The sequence below is a fragment of the Sinocyclocheilus grahami genome, unplaced genomic scaffold (genome assembly GCF_001515645.1).
Source record: "Sinocyclocheilus grahami isolate Dianchi unplaced genomic scaffold, SAMN03320097.WGS_v1.1 scaffold237.1, whole genome shotgun sequence".
NCBI lineage: Eukaryota > Metazoa > Chordata > Actinopteri > Cypriniformes > Cyprinidae > Sinocyclocheilus > Sinocyclocheilus grahami.
The window spans coordinates 717,975-731,306 of record NW_015505416.1 but is presented as its reverse complement, the minus strand read 5'-3'; the positions used below and the strand labels follow the sequence as shown (position 1 = coordinate 731,306).

At 36.2% G+C, this 13,332-nt stretch overlaps 3 protein-coding genes across 4 annotated transcripts in view; 1 reads left to right on the top strand and 2 right to left on the bottom strand.

The window, feature by feature from the left end:
• The window catches only part of LOC107597810 (dynamin-3-like), a gene marked incomplete at its 3' end in the record, with an annotated part of 50,422 nt that extends 48,732 nt beyond the window's left edge, over positions 1 to 1,690 (top strand). The window contains exon 19 of the mRNA XM_016289000.1: positions 1,570 to 1,690. Coding sequence (XP_016144486.1) covers positions 1,570 to 1,690 — 121 coding nt within the window. The remainder of the gene's footprint in view (positions 1 to 1,569) is intronic.
• A 2,962-nt stretch (positions 1,691 to 4,652) lies between these two features.
• Positions 4,653 to 6,560, bottom strand: LOC107597814 (phosphatidylinositol N-acetylglucosaminyltransferase subunit C-like). The gene is made up of 2 exons (XM_016289004.1): positions 6,446 to 6,560; positions 4,653 to 5,750 (listed from the first exon to the last, which is right to left on the bottom strand). Exon 2 carries the CDS (start codon positions 5,736 to 5,738, stop codon positions 4,857 to 4,859), a length of 882 nt encoding a protein of 293 aa, XP_016144490.1. The 5' UTR covers positions 5,739 to 5,750; positions 6,446 to 6,560; the 3' UTR covers positions 4,653 to 4,856.
• A 4,371-nt stretch (positions 6,561 to 10,931) lies between these two features.
• Positions 10,932 to 13,332, bottom strand: part of LOC107597813 (transmembrane emp24 domain-containing protein 5-like) — a 4,899-nt gene continuing 2,498 nt past the window's right edge. For both annotated transcript variants that reach the window (XM_016289002.1, XM_016289003.1), the window contains exon 4: positions 10,932 to 11,716. In XM_016289002.1, the coding sequence (XP_016144488.1) occupies positions 11,498 to 11,716 (219 nt within the window). In that variant the 3' untranslated portion in view covers positions 10,932 to 11,497. The remainder of the gene's footprint in view (positions 11,717 to 13,332) is intronic.

Below are 13,332 nucleotides of genomic sequence, written 5' to 3'. Positions count from 1 at the left end.
TTTTTATAATATTCTCTTTATAGGAATAAGATGTCAACAAATTGAATTGTATTTAATAATACAATTTTAATCTAAATAATAAACGTATTAAAATGTATATTACATTTATAAAATTATTTGTATTATATAACTTAAATATTTAGTGTGTATACATGAGTATAAAATGAGCAAAAACTATTTTATATATTTTAATTACAATTTTTATTTTTTGTTTAAATACAATTTTATTAAAATATTGTTTTTAAAAATTGTTTATATAAATGTATTATTTAATATATTTATATGAGATTTTATATTATAATTTGATTACAATATTTTATGTATTGTTTATAATTCTCTTTATAGTAATGAGAATAAGTTGTCATAATTCATACAAACTTTAATGATGCTAAAAATAGGCTTCACTTCCTTTTTGCTCAGAGTATAATTATTTCTGTGGATTTTGGTGAGAAATGTGATCCACACATTTTTTAGTGAGTCTCTCACGTCACTTGAGATGGGTGGAGGTCTTGTTGAAAATGTGTTTTTCATATTTGATTCCCCATTTTCAGCACAGACAGTCCATATTATCTTCCTCTGTCCTCTCTCACTCTTTTTAGCTCTTGTGTTGTTGGATTTCACAGTCTAAACACATGAAGACTTCTCATATTTCTTACAGTTCTTTGATTATTGTGTTTTGTGGATATCTGGTATGTCTCATATTTCATATGAACAAGAATAAACCAAACCAGAAGCATGGCCTCATTAAAGGAGCGCTGAGGGTTACGCTCAATTTCCTGTTCAAACCGTCATATCAGTATTCACAAACTGACCGTATCTTTTTCTTTTTCACCATTCCAGTGGCGTTCGCTTCTTTCAACACTCTCTTCGGTTTCTCCCTCGTGATCGTTCTTTTTCTCGCTCTCTCATTCCTTACCTTCACTTTTTGGCCATATTTTCCCTTTCTTTTCTGCCTCATTTCCTTTGTGTTCAGAAACGGGTCTGTTTGGACCTCCACCCTTTTTCTCCTGCCTTTTCTCTCTCTCTCTTTCTCCCCCGTCGCCCCTTTCTCTAGTTCTCCCACTCACTTTTTCACGTTTCCTCTCACCATCACTCATCCCAACTCTCCAACTTTCCCTCTCTTTCCTTCCACCCCCATTCCCCTTGTCTTTTTTTCTCCTTCACTTTTTGCAGAACTCATTTGAACCTCGTGCTGTTGTCTTCAGCGCGACCCCAACCAGAACAGGCCTTGCGGACAGTGACAGAATCTGAAGACCTAGGCAGCATTTCTGGGCGCTAAAACGGCAGTTCTGAGACGCCACCAGCATCTCATCGAGCAACGTTCCTCTCTCGCACCTCATCCACTCCTCCAATCACACATTCTTGTACTTTTAACTTCAGCGTTTCTTTCTGTCTTCCAGTAAACCCCTGGCATTTCCAGGCTGCAAGATCTCGCATGTTTCCTCAAGCGTTGTTTTGCTTTTCTTTCCGTCGTCTCCGTCCTTTCTTTTTCTTTCTGTGAAACCGCAGTCCTGCATTTACCGCAGCACAGGAAAAATAAAAGCCACTCTCTTCTCTCTCCCATCCCAGAGAGCTGCTCCCTCTGCCAGCTCCATTAGAGAGTGAGATTCCTGCGTCTCCACAGGGATCTTTCCAGGACCAACTCAGCAGGAATGCTGGACTCATATTCCACTTACACATACTCACTCACACACACACACTCACTCACACACACACACACACACACACACACACAGACACTACAGACGTTCCGACACCGTAGCTTGTGATTGCAACATGGTGAGCTCACAATAATGAGCTCTTTTGGGCCTAATTAAAGGTGATGTGTCACTTTTTCAATGTTACAGTACTTCTATTCGAGCGTAAGATGCAGAGACGCAGATTCACTGTCACAGTGGTGCTGTCAAAGTCTTGCTCTGTTCATTTGAGCATCCTGGCCAGCACGATTCAGGAACATTAGCTTAACCAATTATGTGTGTTTGAGGCAGGATTTTTTTTTTATTGAAATCACAAACTTTAGCTTTAGGAACTGCTAGTAATTACTGTTATTAAAAGTTCAGAATATTCTTAAAAAAGAAATGCTTAAAGTAAAACGGTAACACTTTATGGTAAGCTCAACATTAGTTAATGCACTAGTTGTCACAACTCATTGAACAACACTTTTTACAACATTTACTACTCTAGGGTAATGTAATTTGTAAATATACTATTGTATATTGTTAAAATGTACTTGTATACACTACAGTTCAAATGTTAGTAAGATAAGTAAGGGTTTTTGTTTCTGCTTTTAATTAAATTTATTTTTTGAAAGAAGTATCTTATGCTCAGCAAGGTTGCATTTATTGGATTACAAATACAATAATATTGTGAAATAATGTTACAATTTAAAATACCTCTTTTCTATTTGATGGCATAGCTGAATTTTCAGCATCATTACTCCAGTCTTCAGTGTCACATGATCCTTCAGAAACTATTCTTATGAGCAATTCATTCTTATATCTGGAAATGGTGATACTTTTTTAGATTCAAGAAAGCAGCATTTATTTGAAACAGAAATCTTTTGTAACATTACAAATGTATTTTCTGTCACTTTTGATCAATTTAATGCATCCTTGATGAATAATCATAAGTATTCATTTCTTTTTGACCCCAAACTTTTGAATGGTAGGGAATGTAAAACTACCCTAATTAATAAATGCTGGAAATGTAGTGTGAATTGTTAGCTCACGATAACTAACACATTAAGAAATGTTTACAAATTCAACCTTAATGTAAAGTGTCAACAGAAAAACTAACTTTGCGATTAGAATTCTGGGTTTGCCTTAAGAATTATTATTTTTTTCTTTCAGATTTTTGTGTTTGACTCACAGCTGATCAGCAGGGTTTGGTATTTATTTGTAGCCCATCTAAAGAAAAATCGGTTTTATGTTCTTTTCAGTCCTGTTGATCTGATCTGGCCATTTGTGTTCATTTCGCTTTCATTTTCCCAAAACAAAACACACTCGCAGGCAATTGTAAACATGCATCTGAAGCAGAGCAGTTTATGGGAGATTGTTGTTATGTCCATTAGCTGAATTGGCAGAGCTGTGAGCTGTGGGAGTCTGTTCTGACAACTCAGGTTATGTGTAATGTGTTGCAGGAGACAGCCACCGGCGGTGCCCACTCAACAGCCACACTGAGACACAAATGCCCACCTGTGAGAGAAAAAGCACCAACGACAAGATCTGCTTGAATTGTCATTAAGAGGACAGCAAAGATTCACATCTTAGACACAGTGGAAAACTATCAAAACAGATTTGGAGGTAGCAAAACTCTTTTCGCTTTCGGTGGTGAGATTGAGCACTGTGCTGAGGTTTGTTCCTGTTTTGTACATATGTTGATGTTTGCAATGTGAGTGAGTTCCATTCAGCTCTTTATCACGCTTAAATAAAAAGCATTTTGGGATTTTGTAAATACTGTGTGCTTAAGAAGTCCAATATTTTCCTGTGGTTATTGGTGTTTACTAAAGCAAGCATCACTGTTATAATTGCTCATGTCTAGTGTTAGTTATCTGAACCAACCCCTAATCCCAGGTTTAACCCGTCAGCATGTAATTTCTCACACTGGTTGTGCTAGGAATGCAATTTGTAATCATTTGCAATCATGCAGCTAGTAAAGGAACCACCCACAATAACCAAGCATTGTAGTGAGGTTCCAGCGCCACTCTCATTTTCTTCAGAAAATCTGAGAAAAAGCAAATATTAATCTTATTTTGCCAAACATTATAACTTCATTTATAAGAATTTACACAATTTCATTTTACACAACAGACGCTCTGATAGATTTTGCACAGAATGCTTTACTTTGGCAACTTCATTGCAATGTCACACAGACTGTTCATATAAGCTCTTATTCTGTCAGTTATAAATGACGCGACAGAAAAGCCAACAAAGACTTTTCTTCTATCAACTGAACACTGGCAGAAATGCCGTTCTACATGAACAACAGTTACTGCTGCAGAAATACCTGGGACTGACTGACATCTTGTGGACAACAGTTTGTCTAGAACAGTTTCAGCCCTTTACTATCACCTCCATTCAAATAAAAATAAAATATTTATATGCATATCATAGTTAAAAACAACAATTATTTCCAGTACAGTAAGCATGTTAAAAGCATTATTAAAAACATTGACAAGCATTTAAATGTTTTAATCGAGCAATCCAAGAATATGCACATTTATATAAATACTGTTAAAAAGAACTCCCTACTTCCATATAAATGATTTGAATATCACAAAACATGTCTGGATCATACCCCAAAATCAAAATGATATTAATTGCCTAAAAGAAAAGTCTACATCTATTTTCAGGGCTTCATTTATTTCAAGCATGACTTGGACATGTTTTCATGAGGTTCACCCATTTAATAGTTTAGTTGTATTTTATATTGGCAAAATGAAATGTAATTTCACAGTAACCGTTTTTATTCTTCCCTGAGCTTAAAGGCATAGCTTACCAAAAAAAAAAAGAAAAAATGAATTCGGTCATCATTTACTCACACTCTTGGTTTTTTCCAACCTGTATGACTTTCTTCTGCAGAACACAAAAGAATATATTTTAAGAAATGTCTCAGTGTTTTTTGTCCATACAATGGAAGCCACTGGTAACCAAAACTGTTACCAATTTTCTTCAAAACATTTTCTTTCATGCTCCACAGAAGAAAGGAAAACGCACAGGTTCAGGGGAGTAAATGATAGATTTTTCATAGGTGAACTATCCGTTTAGGAAAAGTGTAAAAGATTCTCAAAACCATCCCACCAAAGGGAGTCTATCAAAAGCATCATTTAAAACGGTCTTAAAACCCTGTAGGCAGTTTCAATTCAGGAAGCGGGACAGGTCCTCTCTAATCTCTGCCTCATCCCAAGGACCGTGGATGTTGTCCTTGTGCCTCTGCAGGTGAACCAGTAACAGTGGACAGAGTAAAGTTAATGTTAACAGAGCCAATGAGAGGAGAAGAGCCCCCTCGGGCCACAGGCTACCCAGACCCCCGACTCCAGCCAGACACACCAGCACCGCTGCCCACGGAAAGCTCCACTCCGCCTTCTCCCGCATGCGGTGCAACAGGCAGGGCCAGAGAGCGAACACCAGGAGGGCACAGCTCAGCATGGTGAAGGTATGCAGGGCGCCGGGCAGCCGGGACGCCAGGCACACCGACGCGAAAAGGGCCGCGTTGAGGGAAAGACTGCCCGGCGGACTGGGCTGAGCATACGGGAAGGACACCAAGTGAGCCAGGAGCATCATGGCTGACATGGCGTAAACAGTATCTGTACTAACCGACTCGGTTAGAGTCTTTAAAACAGGTGAAAACCCGAAAGTAAACGCCAGGAAGATGGTTGCGCTCTGCAGGTCCGCCAGGCGCGTTCGCTCCCGAACACAAGCGCCTCCCAGGATCTCATAGAGTCCGTATCCCAACAGAGCACAGCCCAGACAGACCCAGAGCACCGTGGACGGCACCAGGTCTCCCTGCTCCATACAAGACCATAATGTGTGAAAGACGGCCACACAGGACACCTGCTGTGCGATGAGCCCCGTCTCACGCACCACCGCCCAGTAACGGTACTGACGGACTCGGATGTTGCGCCGCAGCTCCTCCAGAAAGCGTCGGTCCACATAATTGTCTGGAAAGGGCTGGCGTTCATATAGGACTTTACGCCATGGGACGGCTGCAGGAGCTCCCGGACCACTGTCTGCCCCCATCACCTGTCAAAACTGGCAATACACAACCCATCTTCACTACTTACATCAATATATTTGCAGAAAAAGTAAGAAAAAATTTACTTTATTGAGCTACTGAAATAAATTCTTAAATGCCACAAAACTTGGAGCAACAAATCTACATTATTAGCTATAATCGAAATATTACACAGAAATTCCTCCACTTTGCTCAGCTCTATTTATTTTTTAAACATCTTCAAATTAACATTATTAAAAACAAACAATAAATCATACGCAGAGAGAGAGAGAAAAATATATCAATAAATACATATCTATATTTTTAGAAAAGATTTTACAAAAAGTAAAATATATAAAAGCAAATTATAAACTTAAAGGTGTATATATATGGTAAGCAATTTACACTTTTAAGGCTTTCCTTTTTAAGGATTTAAATCATTTTCAGATCATGTTTAAATGCCACAAAACTTGTAGCAAGTTTAAGAAATTCCCATTTTGTGTAAATCAAACCCAGCAATAATCAACGTTGTATTACATTAATATTCAATCTCTCTGTCGGGCTCTAGTCTGCCTGAGACTGACAGCTTCTGAATTCAATCGGAATCTGATCGAGATGCGACTCTCGTTCGGCCGATCAGACACCAGCGGGCGCAGTGCGTATGGAGACAAACTATGTTCATTCATATTGAACACACAAAAGGTTTTAAGCCCATATAAATGTAATATCTTACCGACAAAAAAGCAGGGTTTTCTCACTTTACCCACTGCTGTCACGCCATCTCACACCCGGAAGTGTCGAACCGCAAAAGCACAAGCGCGATGGTAGCGCCATCTGCGGACTTTCCCTCAGCCTCCAACGAATCAAGAGTCGCTCGAACCATAGACATAATAAATAAGTCAATAAATAAGCCTGGGGTTCTCAAACTGGGTCCGTCAAAGTTAATGTGTGCACTTAAAATATGTTAAACATTTACAAAATGTAATTATTTCTTTCTGCTTTCTAAAGACTAGTCAGAAATCATGCTCAAATGTAATCATTTTAAATATAATTTATTATTATTATTATTATATTTTTGTTACTCTCCATTTACGTTGTCAACCTAATTACATTTCCAGAAAATATTTTAACAATTTGTTTTAGTACGATTACAACGTAACAGTCAAATATTTAATTTTGGAAACAAATCTTTGATTTGGTTGTCTTAATGATATTATATTTAATGATTTTTTCCCCCCCCACACAGTAGCCATTAATGAAGTTTTCCTTGATTCTGATTGTGAAACAAAATGATATACTACGGTGGCCGAGAAGTGCAAAACAAATTACAAACGCTAATGCAAGTCTAAAAAACCAAATAACAATTCACAAAACACAACAACAATTCAGAAAGCATTATAACAAGTCAGAAAACACAACGACAAATCAGACAAACCGGAAGAGGTAGGTATAGTTTGAGACAGCGCCATTGGTTTGGGAGTTTTTAAATTTTTTTTTTATTTTTATTTTTTTTTATTAACAAGATCAAAATAGATGTATATGACAAACACTATACATGATATAAGCAATAAACATTATACATGAAATAAACAATTTCACACTAGAGGGGCTGTATACAAATACAAATTTATATAAAAATATTAAAGCGTTTACAAACTTTCACCGTTTTAATTGCTTTTTGTTTGCCATTGGTTTGGGATTGGTTCTTCCTGTATACGTTGATTGACAGATGTCTCGTCCAATCAGCGGTGAGTAATCCCAAACCAATGGCGCTGTCTCAAACTATACCTACCTCTTCCGGTTTGTCTGATTTGTCGTTGTGTTTTCTGACTTGTTATAATGTTTTCTGAATTGTTGTTGTGTTTTCTGACTTGTTGTTTGGTTTTTTAGACTTGCATTTGCATTTGTAATTTGTTATTTTGTTTTCAGAATTGTGATTTGTTTTGCACTTCTCGGCCACCGTAATATACACATATGATCATTTATTAAGTCCAAAAATGGATAAGCTAAGTCTTAAAACAGAGAGAGAGAATCATATTCCTTCACTCAAAGGAAAACTAGTTGAAAATTGACAGCTGGCAGTGCTAAAAGTCTCCAGTGGGTGGCGAAATAAGATTAGAAATTCGATAAGAAATCCAATTCAAGTTTTCTGTGGAATTCAAAACACATTTCAGATAATCAAACATAAATCCACATGATTCATAGTGGTGTTTTAATCAACTAGGAGGTAAAAAATGTATAGGAAAAAAGTAAAACCGCTCTTTATTTGATATACTAAAAAGCAGTGCAACTCTAATAAAGACACAATTAAATTTAAAGCACAAAAGAGAGTGATTGAATCAAAAACGAGCAGTAAACTTAATTTATTAGCACAGTGGGAGCTGCTTCCCACAGGACCAGTGGCTCTCAGTGGAAGATGGTTGTCGTAGTAACAACAGAAATAGCTCAAGCATCACTAGACAGAGAGAGAAACTGCACACAATAGCCATTCAAATACTCCTCTTTAAGTCAAGCACATTCACCAGGGAAGAGGAATCCAGCCTCTGAATGAGCTCTGATGCACACTGAAGTCCAGACTGCTGTCACTGACGGATGAGGGATTGAGCTGCAGCTGTTATTACTAGTGCTGCTGAAGACTCCAGTGATTTATTGAGCTGAGTCATATTCAGCCTGGCACTTACTGGGGCTTCTAAGAAGACTCTTTTTAAGCTGGCATAGTTCCTATGTGAATACAAGGTTAGGGACCTTTAAAAATAAATAAAAAGTTAAGGGAAAGTCTAATATAAACACGTCAAGTTTCTTTGTATTCATCTTGATTGCATACCATTTTTTTTTGAGAAAAAAAATCGACGACTCTAAAATTGTTGCTGTAACCAAGTAAAAAGTAATTATGAATTTCTTTACACCTTGAATTCATGAGAGTGTAAGTTATTTATTATGCTTTATATATATATTTATTCATTAATATCATTACATTTTTAAGGAGTCATAACACAAGACATTTTACAATCTGCACTAACCTCGTCTTGTAAAAAAAAAAGTTCTAATTAAATTATATTTGAAAAGACTTTAAAGATAATTTCCTTTTGATCATCGTTTTTTTTCCCTGCAAATTAGAGACGTTACATAATTTTGATTTGGTGGACAATAGTTTTTGAATAATTATAAGCGAAATAAATGTACGTTGCTGCAAATTTGTTTCTAAAAAAAAAAGAAAAAAAAGAAACGGAAATTCAATGCATTTTTTCTTCAATATGATAATTAACAAGATCAAAATAGATGTATATGACAAACACTATACATGATATAAGCAATAAACATTATACATGAAATAAACAATTTCACACTAGAGGGGCTGTATACAAATACAAATTTATATAAAAATATTAAAGCGTTTACAAACTTTCACCGTTTTAATTGCTTTTTGTTTGCCATTGGTTTGGGATTGGTTCTTCCTGTATACGTTGATTGACAGATGTCTCGTCCAATCAGCGGTGAGTAATCCCAAACCAATGGCGCTGTCTCAAACTATACCTACCTCTTCCGGTTTGTCTGATTTGTCGTTGTGTTTTCTGACTTGTTATAATGTTTTCTGAATTGTTGTTGTGTTTTCTGACTTGTTATTTGGTTTTTTAGACTTGCATTTGCATTTGTAATTTGTTATTTTGTTTTCAGAATTGTGATTTGTTTTGCACTTCTCGGCCACCGTAATATACACATATGATCATTTATTAAGTCCAAAAATGGATAAGCTAAGTCTTAAAACAGAGAGAGAGAATCATATTCCTTCACTCAAAGGAAAACTAGTTGAAAATTGACAGCTGGCAGTGCTAAAAGTCTCCAGTGGGTGGCGAAATAAGATTAGAAATTCGATAAGAAATCCAATTCAAGTTTTCTGTGGAATTCAAAACACATTTCAGATAATCAAACATAAATCCACATGATTCATAGTGGTGTTTTAATCAACTAGGAGGTAAAAAATGTATAGGAAAAAAGTAAAACCGCTCTTTATTTGATATACTAAAAAGCAGTGCAACTCTAATAAAGACACAATTAAATTTAAAGCACAAAAGAGAGTGATTGAATCAAAAACGAGCAGTAAACTTAATTTATTAGCACAGTGGGAGCTGCTTCCCACAGGACCAGTGGCTCTCAGTGGAAGATGGTTGTCGTAGTAACAACAGAAATAGCTCAAGCATCACTAGACAGAGAGAGAAACTGCACACAATAGCCATTCAAATACTCCTCTTTAAGTCAAGCACATTCACCAGGGAAGAGGAATCCAGCCTCTGAATGAGCTCTGATGCACACTGAAGTCCAGACTGCTGTCACTGACGGATGAGGGATTGAGCTGCAGCTGTTATTACTAGTGCTGCTGAAGACTCCAGTGATTTATTGAGCTGAGTCATATTCAGCCTGGCACTTACTGGGGCTTCTAAGAAGACTCTTTTTAAGCTGGCATAGTTCCTATGTGAATACAAGGTTAGGGACCTTTAAAAATAAATAAAAAGTTAAGGGAAAGTCTAATATAAACACGTCAAGTTTCTTTGTATTCATCTTGATTGCATACCATTTTTTTTTGAGAAAAAAAATCGACGACTCTAAAATTGTTGCTGTAACCAAGTAAAAAGTAATTATGAATTTCTTTACACCTTGAATTCATGAGAGTGTAAGTTATTTATTATGCTTTATATATATATTTATTCATTAATATCATTACATTTTTAAGGAGTCATAACACAAGACATTTTACAATCTGCACTAACCTCGTCTTGTAAAAAAAAAAGTTCAAATTAAATTATATTTGAAAAGACTTTAAAGATAATTTCCTTTTGATCATCGTTTTTTTTCCCTGCAAATTAGTGACGTTACATAATTTTGATTTGGTGGACAATAGTTTTTGAATAATTATAAGCGAAATAAATGTACGTTGCTGCAAATTTGTTTCTAAAAAAAAAAGAAAAAAAAGAAACGGAAATTCAATGCATTTTTTCTTCAATATGATATCAGGACAGTCGACATTTTTGACTTTATGCCACCCAAAAAATATCAAAATAAATTTGAATTCAGAAATTAGAGAAAGAGGCGTATTCAAGTCATTGTAGGTATGAATTGCATTTTTAATGCATTTTGAAATAAATTAATAGACCTGGACAAAAAAATGAGCACCATTAACTATTAAAAATTGTTCATAAGAAAAGGGCCACAGCATCTGTGTATTGGGTGCATCTCTTCATAAAATGATCAGTAACAGATGGGTAAAGCAAACAGAAAATGGGCATGGGTGTGGTTAACGTATGAAAAAGCATTCAATATTTTAATCAGACATTAATACGGCTCATAAACATTTTACAATGGTGTCCCTTCAAAATACTTAGCTAGTTTGTTACAAAAATATGAAACGTTCTGCATATCAGTGTATTCTTATCAGTGCCTGGAAGACTTCAGTAACTACACGTCATACAAAAAACGCAAAACTAGTAGTCATCTGGTTTAAAACTAAAAACAACATGTTCCTGGTTAGATCGGCCACATAGCAGCAGCTTAGAGATCAACTTCAATCTCTCATTTTATCGGCTTAGTCAAGTAGAAAATGATTGTCTTCATCACAAGGCGTCAAGAGAGATTAAAAAAAAAAAGTCTGGAGGAGGAGTGACTCCAGCTATTATCAGCCCAAGGACACTTTGATGGGAGGAACCCAAGGATGGAGCTGAATAGTAAAGGACAGAGAGACAGACAGAGGTGTGTGTGTTTGTGTTTTTCAGTCAAGTAGCAGTAGGGGAGGCTATGTGCAAGTTTTCCTCTTGTTGTCGAAGAAGCTGCGCAGCAAGTACACCTGGACCCCGGACACGATCACCATGACAACAAGGTTGGTACACGACCACAGGTTGACACGTTCGTAGTTGCTCTCTTGCAGGTTGCGGTCGCGGGCTTCGAAGGCTCTCAGCAATGCCTGGATCTGAAGACTCTTTCCCAGTCGAGATTTCACACTGTTGATGGTGTCCTGCAAAAAACCGACACACTCAGAATGTGAATATTACTTGCACACACTAACATACTATTTATTTGTATTTTTTTGAAAGAAGTCTCTTATGCTCACCAACGCTGCATTTATTTGATAAAAAATACAGTAAAAATTTAAAAATATTATTACAATTTAAAACAAATTGTTTTCTATTTTAATATATTTTAAAATGTAATTTATTCCTGTGATTCAAAGCTGAATTTCCAGCATCATTACTCCAGTCTTCAGTGTCACATGATCCTTCAGAAATCAGTCTAAAATGCTGATTTGCTGCTCCCGAAACATTTCTTATTAAACTGTTTTCAACAACGTTCCTTGACAAACCGTGACAATGTCGGTGAATGGAAAGTTCAAAGAGCATTATAACATAATAAGTGTCTGTATTGTCATTTTTGATCAATTTCAAAATGAATAAACATTTGAATGGTAGTGTATGTTCCCACAGTTCCTTTATGTTAGTTCAGAGAGTGTTTGTGTGTTTTGGAGGATGACGAGAAGAGAAATTGTGCTTTTGATCAGTATTCTCAACAATTAAACCTCAAGTAACTTTATTATGTCTTCAGGATTCAAAGAAAAATAACCAACGGCTGAGACATAAAGAGTCCTACACAAACATCGAAGAAAAACTACGGAGCCGATAACATCTCCACTTTGAAACAATGGCAGGTAAACAAAGTCAACTCAAACACTTTGACCCAATAGGAACACACAATTTCCTGCACATATGCGAAAACTTCCAGAAATGGCTTGTTAATGTAGAATCAGTATATCCCCTTAGCATTTCTGTAAAATTTGCCTAATACACCGGTTATATACACTTCTTTCAAGAAAAACAGTCAAGTACTTGTTAATATTGGCTAGTGGTCCCCAGTCCTTCACTATCATGCCATTTCACAAGCACTCAGGGTCACATTGACACCACACGTGCTGCACTGCATGCTGGTAGTTGGCATGTCTTGTCAGGTTATCTATATTGCTTCGGTTCAAACAAATGTCACCTTAACTGACAGACTGACTACTGCCATATGCTCAGTGAAACCTGAGTGTTCAAGCCCAAATACTGACATCTGTGAATAGGAAGTTAATTATTCCACTTACTTGGAATCAAAACCTCATGAAAGTGGATTTAACCGCAATGTAGGTACATTTCAAGATTGTCAGGGACATATTCATTTACTGAAAATGAATTGCTTATCTACATTCCATAACAATAGTTTGGGGCTACCACACCTTCTAACAAGTGAATTCCCAATATATATTTCCTATTGTTCCTGATTATCATTTAATAAGAAATCACCCCCACAAAGAGCAGTTTTTTAGCTAAATGTTGTAGCGCTGAGCATAACTAGAAAAATTTAGACCGACTATACAGGTGCATCTCAATAAATTAGAATGTCGTGGAAATGTTAATTTATTTCAGTAATTCAACTCAAATTGTGAAACTCGTGTATTAAATAAATTCAATGCACACAGACTGAAGTAGTTTAAGTCTTTGGTTCTTTTAATTGTGATGATTTTGGCTCACATTTAACAAAAAAACACCAATTCACTATCTCAACCAATTAGAATACTTCATAAGACCAATAAAAAAAAAA

What these genes read in the sequence shown, in the direction of transcription:
- LOC107597814 (XM_016289004.1), bottom strand. Translation starts at nt 5,738, where the DNA reads ATGGGGGCAGACAGTGGTCCGGGAGCTCCTGCAGCCGTCCCATGGCGT.